Raw genomic sequence first — 18544 nt, 5'->3', positions numbered from 1 at the left:
CGGTGGGGATCGTTAATATCACCAATGGGGAAGACTCTGATGAGGAGGGGTCTCCCCTTGTCCGTAAGAGAAAGGGGACAGCCTCTGCCCATTGTCGTTGCTTTGTTGGCGAGGAAACGCGTCCTCCCGGCCAAGAAGGCCAAGCATGGTGCGATCTATTATGTGGCTCGATTTAGCCGGTTCATTAGCGCCGCGATGACGGGCTCTCTGGCATGTCTATGCATGTTGATACGATGCTTTCATTAAATTTTGCGAGATCGGCCATTGCGTCGGCCGTCGCTCTTAATGAGCGACAAGTGGAGGAAACCCGCGCAGTGGTGATCATAACGTCACCATTGACTCTTCATCCGGAAGGTTTCCCCCTCTCATTCGCAGTGGTGATCGAAACGTCACCACCGACTCTTCATCCAGAAGGCTTCCCCCTCCCAGTGCGGTGGTGATCGAAACGTCACCACCGACCCTTTATCCTGAAGGCTTCCCCCTCCCGACTTTTAGTGGAAGGCGCGAGGTTGATCGAGGAGTGGCGAGGTGGAACGAGCGACCGGTGCTCGCATTATAGAGCGAGGAAGAAGGCCGTGGCTCGGTCCGCTCTTGAGCTTAATGCCACTAAGAAGGTGGCCGCGAAGGCGAGGCTGGATCTCCTCAATGAGCGAGAGGCTTAGGGAGATCGAGAAAGCGCTCTTGGTGAGAGAAAACTTAGGGAGGACGCTGAAAAGGAGGTCCTTCTTTGAGAGAGCCAAGACCGAGGCTGCTGCGCCGAAGTTGCAAAGTCTTTGCCGGAGAAGTGTGACCTTGTTCGGAGGCACGCCGACCTTTATTTCAAGAGAGGAATGAATTTAGGGGCAAATTTCAGATCCCGGGGAAGGTGATTCGGAGCAAGGAGGCCATTATTAGACAAAAGGAGGAGGACATTGAGATGCTCCAAACCGTCATGCTCCCTAACATGTGCACCGAATTCGGGATCGGCCGAAGAAGCCGCCGGGGAAGTGATTGAGGAGCTCTTCCCTCTTCTTTGGTTCCTTCCGTGGGGCAAATTTGACGAGCTATTTGACGATAAGCTCGAAGCTAAGGAGAAAGCCGTGGAGGAGAAGGCCAAGGAGGCGGTGAGGGTGAAGATAGAGAAAGAGGCGGCCGCGGAGAGTGCGACCCTTCTTTGAGAAGGCTAAGGCGGCCAAGGAGGAAGCCGAGAGGGCAAGGGAACCGAGGCCGCCGAGGCTAAAGCCGAGGCCGCTGAAGCCGAGGTCGCTAAGAACGCCATTTGGGTTGCCCATCGAAGAAGATCTTGCTACCGCTGCGATGCATGGCAAGCAACGAGGCATAGGGAGACGGGCGGTCGTCACCGGGCTCACCGGCGTCTCGGATAGCTTCGACTATTCGTGAGCCAATTATTAAGCCTTCCCCCTGCCATTTTGGCGCTTCAAATGATACCTGTAATCTTTTGTTTTTCTTTTCCTTGTATTTTGTACAACTTTGGTAGGTTGTGTTCTGGCTTGTCCTTATGGGGACGACCGTCGTCTGTATTCTCCTCACTTGTAACTTATCATTTTTAATAAGAGTTCGTTTCTTTTGTCTTCGGCTTGGCCGAGGTCTTTACCTCACTTTGAGTTTCCTTGCGCTAATAGTTGAGCGTATCAAGCGTACTTAGCGTCTTCATTCTCGCCTCGGCTTGGCCGAGGTCTTTTTCGTCTTTGTCTGGCCGCCTTTTTGTTTCCCGCCTCGGCTTTGGCGAAAGCGAGTCTAAATGCGCATCCCACTGTGTTTAAACGCTTTTAAGGCGTTTTGATCGTTCTATGAGTATCAATTGCGGCATTTGGCCCATGCGTAGCGCCACGGCGTCGCTTCTACGAGGGTGATTGCCGCTGCGGTCGGTGTGACGGTGTGAGCCGGCGTACGCCTATTGGTAATGACGCCGCTCTTGTCGATGTGACGGTGTGGTGGCGTCTTATTTCTTGATGACGGCCGTGGCGTCTACCACTTGGGGTGACTGCGACGGCGTCAAACCTCTTGGGGTGACTGCCGTGGCGTCTACTACTTGGGGTGTCTGCGACGGTGCCTGCCTCTTTTTGGAGACTACCGCTCTTGTCGGTGTGACAGGATAAGCCGGCGTCTATTCCTTGATGACGGCCGTGGCGTCTACCACTTGGGTAGCTGCGACGACGTCAAACCTGCAGGGTGGCTGCCGTGGCGTCTACTACTTAGGGTGGCTGCGACGGTGCTGCCTCTTTATGGAGACTACCGCTCTTGTCGGTGTGTGAGTGTGGTGGCGTCTATTCCTTGATGACGGCCGTGGCGTCTACCACTTGGAGTAGTGCGACGGAGTCAAACCTCTTGGGGTGACTAGTGGCGTCTACTACTTGGGGTGGCTGCGACGGTGCCTGCCTCTTTATGGAGACTACCGCTCTTGTCGGTGTGACAGTATGAGCCGGCGTCTATTCCTTGATGACGGCCGTGGCGTCTACCACTTGGAGTGACTGCGACAACGTCAAACCTCTGGGGTGACTACCGTGGCGTCTACTACTTGGGGTGACTGCGACGGTGCCTGCCTCTTTATGGAGACTACCGCTCTTGTCGGTGTGACAGTGTGAGCTGGCGTCTATTCCTTGATGACGGCCGTGGCGTCTACCACTTGGAGTGGCTGCGACGGCGTCAAACCTCTTGGGGTGACTGCCGTGGCGTCTACTACTTGGGGTGACTGCGACGGTGCTGCCTCTTTATGGAGACTACCGCTCTTGTCGGTGTGACGGTGTGGTGGCGTCTATTCTTGATGACGGCCGTGGCGTCTACCACTTGAGTGACTGCGACGGCGTCAAACCTCTTGGGGTGACTGCCGTGGCGTCTACTACTGGGGGTGACTGCGACGGTGCACCTGCCTCTTTTGGAGACTACCGCTCTTGTCGGTGTGGAGTGTGGTGGCGTCTATTCCTTGATGACGGTCGTGGCGTCTACCACTTGGAGTGACTGCGACGGCGTCAAACCTTTTGGGGTGACTGCCGTGGCGTCTACTACTTGGGGTGACTGCGACGGTGCCTGCCTCTTTATGGAGACTACCGCTCTTGTCGGTGTGACAGTGTGGTGGCATCTATTCCTTGATGACGGCCGTGGCGTCTACCACTTGGAGTGACTGCGACGGCGTCAAACCTCTTGGGGTGACTGCCGTGGCGTCTACTACTTGGGGTGACTGCGACGGTGCCTGCCTCTTTATGGAGACTACCGCTCTTGTCGGTGTGACGGTGTGGTGGCGTCTATTCTTTTATGACGGCCGTGGCGTCTACCACTGGAGTGCGCTGCGACGGCGTCAAACCTGCAGGGTGACTGCCGTGGCGTCTACTACTTGGGGTGGCTGCGACGGTGCCTGCCTCTTTATGGAGACTACCGCTCTTGTCGGTGTGACGGTGTGGTGGCGTCTATTCCTTGATGACGGCGTGGCGTCTACCACTTGGATTGGCTGCGACGGCGTCAAACCTCTTGGGGTGACTGCCGTGGCGTCTACTACTTGGGGTGACTGCGACGGTGCTGCCTCTTTATGGAGACTACCGCTCTTGTCGGTGTGACGGTGTGGTGGCGTCTATTCCTTGATGACGGCGTGGCGTCTACCACTTGGGTGACTACGACGGCGTCAAACCTCTTGGGGTGACTGCCGTGGCGTCTACTACTTGGGGTGACTGCGACGGTGCTGCCTCTTTATGGAGACTACCGCTCTTGTCGGTGTGACGGTATGAGCGGCATCTTCTTCTGTTAATGACTGATGGGGAAAAAATGGACACTTTGATGGAAGACTTGGACGATTTTTCATTAGGTATAAACATGCGTTGGGGTGCCCATCTTGGACACCTCCGCCGCTCTACAAAGTTTTCCCGAGATTACCAGCGTCCTAACGGCTCATCAAAGGCACACCTTCCCGCCACCGCTAGTTGCATCCATGAGGTCGACCTCTGTTGTAAGGATGGACTTTTTCCTTTCTCGACTTCTTTGCCACTTTGAGGGATTGCATGTTGCATCCTCGGCGGCTATCTGGACGTTGACCACTTCGTCCTTCTCGTCCTTGGAGACGAGCTTATGCGCTTCCCCCCGGTCCGAGATGTACATCAGTGTTAGGGCCCGTATGGACATCACTGCGTCGGCCTCGCTCAGAGTGACTCGGCCTATGAGAACGTTGTAGGCGGACGAGCCGTCAATGACCACGAACTCGGCTAGGACATTCTTAGCCGCCTTCCCTTCGCCGAACATCATAGGCAGTCTGATTGACCCCAGTGGTACCAGGCCGGCCCCAGAGAAGCTGTATAGTGGATTGGTGCAGGGGCTTAAGTCCTTGACTCTCAGACCGAGGCTGAGGAAGCACTCCCTGAACATGATGTTCGTGTAGGCGCCTGTGTCAACCAGGCACCTCTTGACCAGGTGGTTGGATATGTCCAAATTGACTACAAGTGGATCGCTGTGAGGAGCGATGACTCCTTCGTAGTCCTTCCTTCCAATAGTCATATCGGGGATGTTGGAAGCGGGGATCGCTGTGTTGGGCACAAAGTTGATGGCCTGATATAGCTCGTTCAGGTGCCTTTTGTGCCCATGAGCGGACCCTCCGTTCTCGTTGCCCCCGATGACAACATGGATCACTCCTATCCGTTCGAAGACGGATTTCTTATCTGAACTGCCGGCGTCAGACTTTTGGCCTTTGGCAACGTACTTGCCGAGGCTCCCCTTCCGGATCAGCTCTTCAATGGCATTCTTCAGATGCCGGCTGTTGTCAGTAAGGTGACCGGTGTGGCCGTGGTACTCACGATCGGCTCGTGTCACCGTCTCCCTTCGGCTTGGGGGCCTTTCCCACTTCTGGCCCTCGTTTTTGCTCAGGCGAAGACCTCGGCGGCCGATACGACGAGGGGGGTTTTATCATTATACCGCCTGCGGTGGTACGATCCCGAACTCCACCGGCGCCCGTCGAGTCCTGTTTCTGGCGATTTATCAGGACCGTGACCTATTATTGTCACGGCGTCTTTCGCCAGGACCGTGACCGATTATTGTCACGACGCCCTTCATCCGGGTTGTCCTCCCGGCGCTCTTCTTTTTCGAGGGTTTGGCCTCGCTAGGGCCTACCGGGTTTTGTGATAGTCCTCCACTTTAATGGCTTGATCGGCCGATTTCTGGCGGCGTCAATGTCGGCCGCCGCTTTTGATGAGCTCGTTTTTTAGGTCTCCCCTTGGGAGGCCTTTCATCAGCGCGAAGGCTGCCAGTTCGCTGTTCAGCTCACGAATTTGTTGAACCTTGGCGTCGAACCTCTTCACATAACTTCGGAGAGACTCGCCTCCCTCCTGTCTGATAGTCAGGAGGTCCGATGTCTCCACGGCCCTCCTCTTGTTGCAGGAATACTGGGCTAGGAACGTGTCCTTTAGGTCGGCGTAACAGTATACCGACCCGTCGGGTAGCCCCTTGTACCAACTCTGTGCCATCCCATGCAGTGTCGTTGGGAAGATTCGGCACCAAACCTCATCAAGGTTGCTCCCATACGACATGTGAGACTCGTAAGCCTCGACGTGGTCGGTCGGGTCACCTTCCCCTTTGTATGCTATAGGTGGTAGCTTCAGCTTAGTCGGCACCGGGGTATCTAGGACGTGGCGGCGAGGGGCTGTCGACCACATGTCGGACGACACGCGGCGATCGGCTCCTCGCATTCTAGTCGGCTTCTCTCCTCGTAGTGAGAAGGACTTCTCCTCCGACTCGGTGAGTCGGGCTTCTTCTCCAACTCGACGAGTTGGGCTTCTTTCGCTCCTCCGGGGTGTGCCTCGTTCGTGCCGCGGCGACGCAGTCTTCTCACGAGTGCGAGAAGGACTTAGGTCTACCACGACCACTTTGGGCTCCTCCGGTGTCTTGACAGGGTCAGCTTCTCCTAATGCTCCGTTCAAGTTTCTTGGGGTCACGTTTCGGGCTCTGGCCTCCTGGACGGTTTCCGCCGCTCTTGTCGGCGTGACAGTGTGAGCCGGCGTACTCCCATTAGGTCCGGGAGCATCTTGATTTTTCTTTGCGTCAACCACATGCCCAATGATGGTGACTGGTCGGAAAGCGGCGGAGTGTGCGGTATTATTGGCATCCCGTACTCCGGTTGAATCACCTGATCGGCGGAGGGTTGCACAACTCCAGATTTGTGGACGGTATCATCTTGGTAGAATTCGGTTTCATCAGTCACGAATGCCTCTTGTTGTTTCGACATCTTCTTGGCTTTTGGGGTGGGTTTTTTGTGTGTATTTTCGTTTGGGAATGAATGTGACTAGCTTCTAGTGTCTTTTCCCACAGACGGCGCCAATTGTTCCGGGTGTAATTCCAGAGCAAGTATTGTTACCACCCGTGGCTTGTAGAATGATGTCTTGAGTTGGACCTCTCGTCTCTATTGTTCCTCTCGGCCTCTCCTGCAACAATGAACGAACTGAGGGCTTGGCTTTGTGCCAAGCGTACTCACTCCGACGCTCAAGTCAGTAAATTTAGAGGGATAAGTTGTTATTACTTGGCTAAGGATGTGTTATAGAGAGATAAGGAAGTTATTACCAGATGAATAGTGATTCTTAGGTTCATTTTTGGATCCTCTCCTCAATGAAGGCTGAGGAGTATTTATAGACTTTCACCTTTTGTCACGTAGTGGCCAAGTGGCTAGCAGGTGGAAAGACCGTTCTACCCTCGGCCGATGGACCCATGGCAGGCCGGCCGAGGGTCTTGGATATGAGTACGCGGATATGTGTCACTACTGGCTGGTTGTGGCCGAGACCCCAGGTGACAGGCCGATGGGTTGCATCGGCTAGACTGTCTAAGTCGTTGACTTTGCTGTGGATATCCTTGACCTTGCTCAATATGTTGACTTGGTCAGCGGTGCAGAATATGCCCCATCAATACTACATCCATAAATCAAACAAACCAAAAGCATATTTATTAAGCTTAACATGCAAAAATTACCAAAAAGCACTCCCAAGATCAATAAGATAAATGCCAAGGGACATCAACCATATATATGTGACATAATAGAAGTGCAACTTTAATAAATTTCAAAAGCTCCGTAACCCGTACCAAATTTACCAGATAATGATCCATAACGGAACAACCCCATTTGTCTAAATAGACAACATACATGCCAAACAAGGTAAAAAATCAAGTCTCAAGCCAAAAGATTCTTATCTATATCCATACTTCTTTAAAAATCCTAAACATTGCTGACTGTAGCTGTAACAATAAATTAATGTGTTTTTGCCTATTTTACCCCTTTTCCATATCCATATCCATATCCATAATTCTTTAAAAATCCTAAACATTGCTGACTGTAGCTGTAACAGTAAATTAATGTGTTTTTGCCTATTTTACCCCTTTTCCATATCCATATCTATATTCATATCCATATCCATATCCATATCCATATCCATATCCATATCCATATCCATATCCATATCCATACTTCTTTAAAAATCCTAAACATTGCTTACTGTAGCTGTAACAGTAAATTAATGTGTTTTGCCTATTTTACCCCTTTGTCTTTCTATGTTACAGGTGTACTTCTTCGTATATCTCTCTTCTTCTCTGTGTTTTCCTTCTTTTACTTTTATGGCTTCTCTGTCTCTCTTTCTCTCTCATAACCTGCGATTTCTAATCTAATCTAATGTTCCCCGATCACATCCATTCTCCTATTTGCATGCCTAATTGCCCCGTCATGGGAGCCATTATACTCGATCTTCGACCTTGGCATCGGTCCTTTCACCATCGGTATTTTATTTCTATGTTTTATTTGATTTTTCGCTAATTAATTGTTCTTGATTGATTTCTAGGTTTTGTATATTAATTTGATTTTTGCTGTGATTTTCGATTAGTTGATGGTTTTTTGATTTTCTTTTCCACTTTGCATGCGGTTTTTGTTTGAGGTATTATGTTGATTCTTAATTTCTTATTTCGGTTTTCTTTTCCACTTTGCATGTGATTTTGAGGTGCCCTGATTCTTATTTCTGTTTTTTTTCACTTTGAATGCGTTTTTGTTCGAGGTGCCCTGTTGATTCTTATTTCAGTAGAAATGGGTTAATATGTAATGTATTTGGGGATGGTGAAAGGTTAGGAATTTGAACTGGATGTCTGGATAACCACTGAAAGAAATAGTATGAGATAATGACGGCGCTAGGATTGTTGAATGGGGTATCCGCAAGAATTAAGAAACTGATATCGAGATTCAGAGTACAGTTCTAATGTTGTGGCGGTTTATACTTGATTAGTGTTAGATAGTAAAGAGTCTTTATTTGGTTGTCTAATGGTTAGCTTGTTTGAGGACACTGCTTTAGGATGATGCAAAGTCGATCTCTTCTTCTCTAATAACCAATTTCGGCATGCAAGGCTGCGGAGAGTGAGACTCAAGCTGAGAACCAAACTTGGATAAGGTTTACGCAGTTCTGAAGGGAATTAAGCAGGTAATGATGCAACTATTTTTCTTTTCTTGGTGTAGAGTTGTGCTCGAAAATGATCATTCAACTTTTTTATGTAGAAATTTCTTACAAATAGAATTTAGTTCAAGCAATAAACATTTGCTTTTGGCATCCTATTCAAAAATCCAGATTCCCACTACTTCACTCGCTCCTTCTACTTCATAAGGACTGATATGTTACTTAACAATTTTGTTTTGATTTAAATTGGACATTATTTAGCAATCACGTGATCATATGTTTTAACAATCTACTGTCTCATAACTGTCAATGCCGGAACCCATATTATTAATTGTTCAGAATTTTTCTTTAAAAGGCCAAAATAAGTAAATTTAGTTGCTGCTTTGGTTCGTGGAATGAGGGTTGAAGACTTATTATTGCAGCAGATGACTGTGAAGCGGCCTTGTAAAACTGTCTATCAGGTTTGTCTTCATCTAATCCTATCAAAACAATATTTAATGCTGGGAATAGTCCTTGTAGATGTGTCAAGATTAAAATTGAATGGAAACTCACTTTTAGATTGACAAATGTGGCAAGGATCTTAAAACGACTAAAGGCAAAAGGTTCGCTTATGGGGCATGCTTGAGTGCTGACATTGGGTTTTAAGTTTTCAGATTTGAACTTTATATATAAGGCGTACTCCTTATATTTTTCTAATCATTAATGGATGTGATTCACATTCGTGTCGTGTTGATTCTTACTTCAGTTTTCTTTTCCACTTTGCATGCGATTTTTGTTCGAGATGCCCGGTTAATTCTTATTTCAGTTTTGATTTAACACCTTTGGAGCTTACTATTGATCGTGTTTGAGACTTGAGGGTGTGTATGCTTGACCTGTTGAATCTTGTACGCATCTGCTTTAAAAATGACTTGATCACTCTTGTTAGGTACTGTTTGATCGCTACACCTTGTACTGTTTAGCGGCCTTGGTGGCTGATGGTTACCCTGCTGAGTTTTAGGGTGCATTTGTTTGGCATGTTGAGTCTTGTATTTGGAACGCAATAGTTTATTCATGAAAACACATTGCAATTGGTCTATTTTATTTAATGATATTTGGCCGCATAAGATGGATTTGATATTACTGATAACTGAAATATGACATTGATGTTTTTGCAGGCTTGTAAATCAACCAATTTCAAAGAAAAAACTGGTAGCACAAGCTGATGATAAAGGAGATATGAGAAATTCAGATAATGCAACATTTAAGTGGTCAATCTAATATTGTTGATTTTAATGGAGCATATGAGGATAAAATATCTATTAATCTTGTACTGGAGTTGTGTGCAGGTGAACAATTGTTTGATAGCATTATTGCCCAGACATTACAGTGAAAAGCTGCAACCATTATTTTAAGAGGGATTGTTAATATTGTTTATGTGTGTCACTTTATGGACGTCATGCATATGGATTTGAAACCCGACAATTTCTTGTTGTCTACTAAGGATGAGAATGCTGCTTTGAAAGCTACTGATTTCGAACTCTCTGTCTTTATTGAGGGAGGCATAATTATATTTTCTTTCGGCTTGTGCAGTTTCTTATCAAAGGTAAACAAATGATTGGGAGGTAGAGAGTATTAGTTTGTCTGGAATTATTATTGTCAATTTCAGTTTTCAGCGGGTTGATGCGTATAAGTGCTTTGATTTTAGTTCAATGGGTTGATCTGCGTTATATTAGTTTGTCAAATTTACGATAATACCATCTTTGTATGTTATCTGACCTCCGGGTGGGGAACTGCATGAGGAAACATCTGTGATCATTGAATGCTCTGGTTTGCTCTGGAGTAAGAAATAATGATTGGATTGTCTTTTTAACCCATATTAAAGGATAAACTTTTTCTTGGTTTTAGTTTTAGTTGGTTATTTGGCTATATGGGTTAGTATTTAAGATAGTTTGTCTGATCTCATATAATAATTGCTGAGATGGAATTTGTTTTTGATATATGGATTCGATTTAAGCCTTTACGGATCTATGATATTTTCCAACTCTTGCCTTCAAAAATTCAAGTTGGAGGGTTCTCTGCAACTATGTCACCTGAGCCATTGGAAATTACCCAAAAATTCATGAACAAGCCTGTTAGAATCCTTGTAAAGTGCGATGAACTTACTTTGGAGGGAATCAAACAATTCTCTGTGAACGTGGACAAGGAAAAATGGAAGCTTGAGACTATATGTGATCTGTATAAAACCTTAGCCATCACTCAGAGCGTCATTTTTTGTCAACACGAGTCGCAAGGTGGACTGGCTTACCGACAAGATGCGAAGCCGTGGCCATACAGTGTCAGCCACTCATGGTGACATGGACCAGAACCAAAGAGATATCATCTTGCGGAAATTTCGGTCAGGCTCTTCCCGTGTTCTTATCACCACTGACCTCTTGGCCCGTGGGATTGATGTTGATCAAGTGTCGCTTGTCATAAACTATGATCTTCCTTCTCAGCTGGAGAACTATCTTCATCGCATAGGAAGAAGTGGGCGATTTGGGAGAAAGGGTGTCGCCATTAACTTTGTGAGAACTGAAGACGAGAAAATGCTTTCAGATATTCAAAGGTTTTTACAGTGTAGTTATTAAAGAGCTTCTTGCTAAAGTTACTGATCTCATCTGGTAAGTCATTCTCATTCCTTCTTGAAAGTTCACACGTTCTTTTCACTCACTCCCTTCAATCCTATTTGTGACGAGCTTTTGAAGTTTTACTGAATTTTAGACTGATAGTGAATTCATTCTTGTTATAGGACTGATTGGTTAGCCATTTTTCACGTCCGTGTACTGCTAATAACTGGTTGGTTAGCCATATTTCACGTCCGTCTAATGTTAATGACATTTCTTTTAAAGTTTATTTTTATTTTTCTGTTAACTGGCAGAAGTAACAAATGACCGTCAACCAAATGCAAAGGTAAACAAATAATCGGGGTTGAAAGCCGAAAGTATACCAAAGCCTTCGGAGGTATGAATTTAATATACTATGTCTAGATTGTTAATTTTTGATTATACAAAGAGTTAGTTCATTTTAAATGTTAATTTTTTATGGAATTTACACATCATTGACTAATTTTTGATTAGTTTATGGGATAGAATTCAAGGTCTCTTAACAATAGCATAACTGCAGTTATAGAATTAAATGGTGTTTACATTATTCAAATTGAGTATTTCACTGTATTGGAGATCAGGGATTGATTCAAGTAAGTACGATGCATATTGGAAAATATTGCTCACTTTAGTGTGTAGTTACTTTTTGCCAATTTAATTGGCAAATTGGCAAGTATGAAATCTATGACTAAACTTTTATTATGTTTTAGGGTGTAGGTAGATTACTGGATGTTAAATGGAGACAGGCATCGGGCTGCTGTTGAGGTTCTTGTTGATGCATGCTGATGGAGATGTTGAATGAACTTTCAACGACGCCTTTCGTGACCTTTTTGCAAGGCGTGTCATCGTGCCAGGAGACTAAAGCTTACCAAGTGTTATGTATTCGTTCATCACCGTTCGCGTAGTCGTTTCGTGTTGTAATCTCAGTTTTAAGTCTGTAAAAAAATGCTTTATATGCCTTTGTTACGTTGTCATTCTACCTTCTATTTTACGGGTGTTGTGCTATAATTATTTTGCATTAGACTTGGCGTTTTCTTTTCGAGCTTTTATGCCAGCCTTGTAATACATTCTTTGCTTGGTCCACCATCTACAAATACATTTATATATAGTGAAACACGCACCTTTCTATTGATACACTACCACTTACTTCCGCTTAACATTCCGCCAAATTGGGGCACCGCACCCGTATCGGGCGCGGTGCAACAACTAGTATCATCAAAAGACAGAGGACAAAGACTTGAAGAGCACATATGGCAGAGTAATCAAACCATAACATCATCATCATGAGTATTCCTTATACCTTAAGCAAGCCTCACTTAATCGATATTTACTTTAAGCATATACTCCATAATCCGTATAAGTATGATATATCAACCAAACTTAGCAGGTTAATTCCAAACTACCCACAAACATACGCACACGTTATAGGTGCACAAAGAAATTCTGATCCGAGAGCCCAGAAACCGTAGTAATCACATAATTAATTCTAAGAAATAAAAGTTGCAATAACCCATATTGCTCTCATTGAGTATAATACTATTGTGGGCAAACAAACTCTAAACCACCAAATCCATGATAAAAAACAAGATTATTATACCATATTAATTTATCAAAACTTTAATTTTTCCAGATTCCCGAACTTGCTAATCCCAAATGAAGTTTGAGAAAATCTAAACACGGTAATGGGAATGAGGAAGGATATATTTCAGATTAAGCAAGAGGAAACCTACGATACATATATACTACAAAACTACATCATAACAAACTTTGACTATCCTATATTAGCTCCTACATACAAGGAATATTATGTACCTAATTTACAAGGATAATAACCATAATATTATTCACTATTATCCAAATAATATCAAGGACATTTGATATTATTCTTTCACTCCCCCTCAAGTTGGAGACCTTGGTAAACCGAGTCCAACTTGAAAAGTAAATGATCATATGTTTCCCCTCCAAGTGCCTTAGTGAATAGGTCCGTGATTTGTTCTTTGCTTCGAATGTGGGACGTACTAATGGTGTTCGAAACCAAGTGTTGCCTCACGAAATGGCAATCTATCTCTATGTGCTTCGTTCGATCATGAAAGACCGGGTTTTTGGCTATATGTAATGCTGCCTCATTGTCACAATATAAGTGCATAGGTCTTGTGTGAAAGACGCCTAATGATGCAAGAAAAGCCTTTATCCATATTAGCTCACTAGTAGCCGCTGCCATTGCCCTATACTCCGCTTCTGCCGTGGATTTTGCTACCGTCATTTGCTTCTTTGCCCTCCAAGAAACCGGTGATTGCCCAATTGAGACAAAGTATCCATTTAACGACCGTCTAGTCAATGGGCAACTTGCATAATCCGAATCACAATACCCCTTAATTTGCAAGTCCGTATTTTTCTTGAAGGTAATTCCTTTGCTCGGATTGCGCTTAATGTAACGCACAACTCTCAACGCTGCTTCCCAGTGTTCCTTTCTTGGTTCGTTCACGAATTGCGATAGTGTATGAACCGCATATACGAGGTCTGGTCTAGTAATAGTCAAGTATACTAATGTTCCGACTAGGCGACGATACTTCATGATATCCTTTAAAATATAACCCTTCGCCAAGGCTAGGTTATGCCTCTGTTGGATGGGCGTGTATACTGTTCTTGCTCCCTCCATTCCTGTCTCTTCAATTACACTCATTGCATATTTCCGCTGATTAAGGAACAATCCATCCTTACCATGTGCCACTTCTATTCCCAAAAAATATTTCAATTGTCCTAAATCTTTGATGCCAAAACTTTTGTCAAGAAAGTTTTTGAAGCTTGCACAAGCCTTGCTATTGTTGCTAACAACAATCATGTCATTCACATATACCAAAACTCCTATGAATATTCCATCCCGGTTTAGTGTGAATAGCGAATAATCCGCCATCGACTGCACAAAACCGTAGCTCTTCATTGATGTTGTCAGTTTAGCAAACTCAATTTCGCGAAGCTTGCTTGAGACCATAAATCGACTTTAACAGCTTGCATACCTTATTTTCTCCTTTCTTTTCGAATCCTTGTGGGATTATCATGTACACCTCTTCATCAAGATCTCCATGTAAGAATGCGTTGTTTACGTCTAATTGCTCAATGAACCATCCCTTAGAGACGACAACTGCTAACATACACCTTACGCTAGTCATCTTTGCTACCGGCGCATATGTCTCGTGAAAGTCTATCCCTTCCACTTGAGTGAACCCTTGCGCTACTAATCTCGCCTTATATCTCTCCACGGTTCCGTCAGCTTGATACTTGATTATGTAAACCCATTTGCATCCAATGGGCTTCTTTCCTTCGGGCAGGGCAACAATCTTCCAAGTTCCGTTCTTTTCCAACGCGTCAATCTCTTTTCTCATTGCCTCACGCCATTTCTGGTCTCTCGCTGCCTTGTGGTAATAGCATGGCTCATGGTTCTTATCAATTTTTGCCAAGAATGCTTTGTGAGAGGATGAAAAACAATCAGTAATAACGTAATTTACCAAAGGATACCGTGTACCTGACCTCGAGGATGCTGTTTGTGCGTGATGAGCATTTGAATTGGGGTCAATTATTCTTGTTGATTTATAATAGTAATCCTTCTTCCATGACGGTTCGAATTTTGCTCGGCTCCACGGCCAAGCCTCTCTTCCTCTGGTTGTTCTTCACTTCCCCTTTCAACTTTAGTTTCATTAGCTGATGTCGTAATTTCAGCTGCTGCACTGTCTGCATCATCTCTTATAAGTGCTCTGTCATTCTCTGTTTCAGTCTCATCCCCTGTTTTAGCCTCGCTGTGTGACTCAATCGTGTCATTACTCCCCCTCACAACATGGGGTACTTCGTCTTGGTCACTATAATCAGGAGTATTTGACAACCCCAAGTCGTTCCCAACATCATCGAAGTCCCCTGGTTGTGTAGTTGATTCACCTCCCGACACCAAAAGAGGGTAGACATTTTCATAAAAGATTATATCTCGGGACACAAAAACTCGCCTTTCTTTCAAATCGTACACCTTCCATCCTTTTTTGCTATAAGGGTAACCTATGAATATACATCGTTTCCCCCGTTCCCCAAATTTATCTCGTGTTCTATCTTTATTATGAACATAACACAAGCATCCGAAAACTCGTAAATTTTCGAGACAAGGTTTTTTACGATGTAAAATTTCATACGGTGTTTGCCCATTTAAGAGAGGTGTAGGCGTCCGATTTATTAGGTATGCGGCAGTCAATATGCACTCTCCCCAAAAATGTAAAGGTAATCCCCCTTGAAAACGCAATGCCCGTGCTTTTTCAAGGATGTGACGGTGTTTCCTCTTAACCCTTCCATTTTGTTGTGGGGTATCGACATTGCTAGTTTGAAATAAAATGCCATTTTCCTCATAATACTTTTCCATAGACCCAGACAACAACTCGGTTTCATTATCGCTTTGAATTATTTTGACATTCCTTTCAAACCGTGTCTTAACCATTTGACAAAATGTTTTCATTAAATCACCTGCTTCACTTTTCTCCTTCATTAGATAAACCCACACTCCTCGACTATGCTCATCTACTATGGTCAGGAAGTAATGAGCCTGTGTCAAACTCGCCATCCGATACTTCCCTAAAATATCACAATGAATAAGGCCGAATAAAGTATCGCATCTCTTATTATTCAATTTAAAAGGAGTACGCGATTGTTTAGCTCTACAACAAGAATCACAAACCTCATCGGAAGTCCAATTCAAAGTACGTCCTACTAAATTAGAAAAATGAGAAAAAATGCTCTTAGAAGGATGCCCTACTCTCTTGTGCCACAGCCTGCTTTCCTTCGAAACTGAGACATGACCAGCTGACTCGTTATTCTTTGGCTGATAATAATAGACTCCTTTTCGATGCTCACCCCGTCCAATCATCATCCTCGTAGTCCGGTCCTGCATTTCACAATAATCCGGGTAAAACGTTATCGCACAATTATTTTCATGTATCAATTGTTGTACGGAAATAAGATCTCAATTAAGAGTAGGCACAAAAAGGACATCTCCCAGCTCAAAATTTTCGCCTATTCTGACTTTGCCATGGAGACTAGCCTTAACACATCTCCCATCCGACAGACTTACCGTCGAATGTTCCTCAACCCAGGTATTTTCAAGTAATTCTCGTCTTCCCGTCAAATGATGGGAAGCACCGCTGTCTATCAACCACTCAATATTCATGGTTATTTTCATACCTTGTAGTTTGTCATTACCATTAGGACTGGCAATCAGTAAGATTCGTATCCTTTCGATTTCTTCATTGCTGAAAGGAAGGTTTTGTCTTGATGACTCTCCATCTTTGGTCCCTGAAGTACTGCCCACTGCGTTGGCCTGATAATTGTTCTGACCACGCCCTCTTCCTCTGCCTCGACTGCTGCTCCCGCGTACGGTGTTTCCTCCTCGTCAGCCTCGTGCTCTCTCACGTGCTTTAACCTCTTCATATCCGTGTTTGTCATAGCAATTTTCTTCAGTATGATAATATTTCTTGCAATGCGAGCACTGAGGTGACCCTTCTCCTTCATCTGTGTCTGACCTCTGATTAGTACCTCTTCCTTTTCCACCCCCGTACGCTCTAGCAGTCATTGCCGCGTCATTACGAACTTCTTTAACTTTGGTCAAAGAAGTGTGTCGTTCCTCTCTTAGAACCAATGCATAAGCACGTGTCAATGAAGTAATTGGTTCCTCCATCAACAGGTTAGATCGTATGTTGCCATACAGTTTCGTATCTAAGCCCATTAAAAATTGGTGAACCTTTTCTTCTTCTTTCTCTTGTGTTATCGATGCAGCCGCTCCGCAAGTACAATTCTTCACTTTGCTGTAATTTCCCAACTCATCCCAAATCGTTTTCAAACGCGTGTAGTACTCGAAAATAGTCTCCCGTTCTTGTTGCTTGCATTCATTCAATTCGGTTTTTAACTGGTGAACTCTCGGAGCATTCCCGGCCGAGTACCTTTCACGCAACTCTTCCCAAACCTTATCGACAGGTTGAGAAAACGTAATGCTTTGGTGCAACTTCGGGTCAATGACGTTCCGAAGCCACGCTCTTAGCATAGCATTACATTGTCGCCACGCTACAAGTTCGATATTATCTTCTATTCCATCACTCTCCGGCTGTTTCACCTTTCCTTCGATAAAGACCAATTTGTTTTTCGCATCGAGTCCGTTTTTAACGGCCTCTGCCCACATATCATAATTATTGCCATTAAATATGATTTGTGTGACACTCAAATTTGGATTGTCGGAGGGATGGAGATAGAGTGGTGATGTCATCGGAATGGTCTTTGGACCACTCGATTGCCCTTTGAGTTTATCATCTTCCGTCATAGTGAAAATTAGTAGTTTGAATGTTGAGTTTTTATTTGGAAAAAAAAGGGATCGTTTTCTGCTCTGTATACCATGAGAAAATCTAAACAGAATGAGGAAGGATATATTTCACATTAAGCAAGAGGAAACCTACGATACATATATACTACAAAACTACATCATAACAAACTTTGACTATCCTATATTAGCTCCTACATACAAGGAATATTATGTACCTAATTTACAAGGATAATAACCATAATATTATTCACTATTATCCAAATAATATCATGGACATTTGATATTATTCTTTCAAAGTTTAATCATTAACATAAGACATCAATACATGCAATTTCATTGGTTTCTTTAATGACGTAAGATCATATAGGAATGTCAAATACTCAAAATCCTCAACACTAAATGGCGCATCTTAAAACGCAATTGAACGAATATCGTATAATTTCCCAGTCAAACCGACTTTGCACGAAACACTGATTAATTTATCCAAATTAAATCCAAATAATTTAATATGAAGCGCCTCTGATACCACTTGTTAGAATTAATCAGAATAGAGACTATAAACTTCATACTAATTGTTATAAACTGTAGTACATGACGAATGGTTGGGATGAACCGGTTGAAGGGACGGTCTTCGGGATTAGGTCTTCTAGTAGACACACATACCATAGAAATCTCTCTACTAATGGAATGTGGGGAGATTAAGTTATTGTGTGCTACCAGGGACCATAACCCAGGTGACTATATATAGTCTCCTTAGTCTAATGCGCCCATCATGCATTAGCAAACCTAATGGGTATCTACACTTGACCCATACCTTTTAAGACGTAAATAAGCTCATATTTAATACACCGTAGTGGATCACTTTATATTTGGACTAACCTTAATTGATAGCGCATAAATACAATTATTACCGAATTAATAATTTGTCCATATATAATATTATATTAGGCCCATATTTCTTACAGCACACTCATCCATTTGTCCGACCACCCCGCTCCCTCTGACGACCACCCATTTATCGTCCTTCCCCGAACCTGCATTTCCCATCAATTTGTTTGGTACTACACTTGCAGCAGCAAACAATTAATTCAGTATTTTTATCATGTTAATTGTTTGGTACTACACCCAGCAAGTTGTTTGGTACTAGTTAGTAGTTAGTTAGTTACTACGCTTGAATTTTGGCACCA

The 18544-nt window shown here is 44.2% G+C and overlaps 1 protein-coding gene and 1 pseudogene across 1 annotated transcript; one reads left to right on the top strand and one right to left on the bottom strand.

Moving 5' to 3' along the window:
- The first annotated feature begins 10350 nt into the window (after nucleotides 1–10350).
- On the top strand, nucleotides 10351–11800 carry LOC141631761 (eukaryotic initiation factor 4A-6-like; annotated as a pseudogene).
- A 4636-nt stretch (nucleotides 11801–16436) lies between these two features.
- Nucleotides 16437–17357, bottom strand: LOC141631760 (uncharacterized). Its single transcript, XM_074444386.1, has one exon. The coding sequence runs from the start codon at nucleotides 17355–17357 to the stop codon at nucleotides 16437–16439; it is 921 nt and encodes a 306-aa protein (XP_074300487.1).
- Nucleotides 17358–18544: the final 1187 nt, after the last annotated feature.

Source organism: Silene latifolia, chromosome Y (assembly GCF_048544455.1).
Source record: "Silene latifolia isolate original U9 population chromosome Y, ASM4854445v1, whole genome shotgun sequence".
In the NCBI taxonomy this organism is placed as follows: Eukaryota; Viridiplantae; Streptophyta; class Magnoliopsida; order Caryophyllales; family Caryophyllaceae; genus Silene; species Silene latifolia.
Note: the sequence above shows the minus strand (reverse complement) of the source record. Positions and strands in the feature narration are given on the sequence as shown.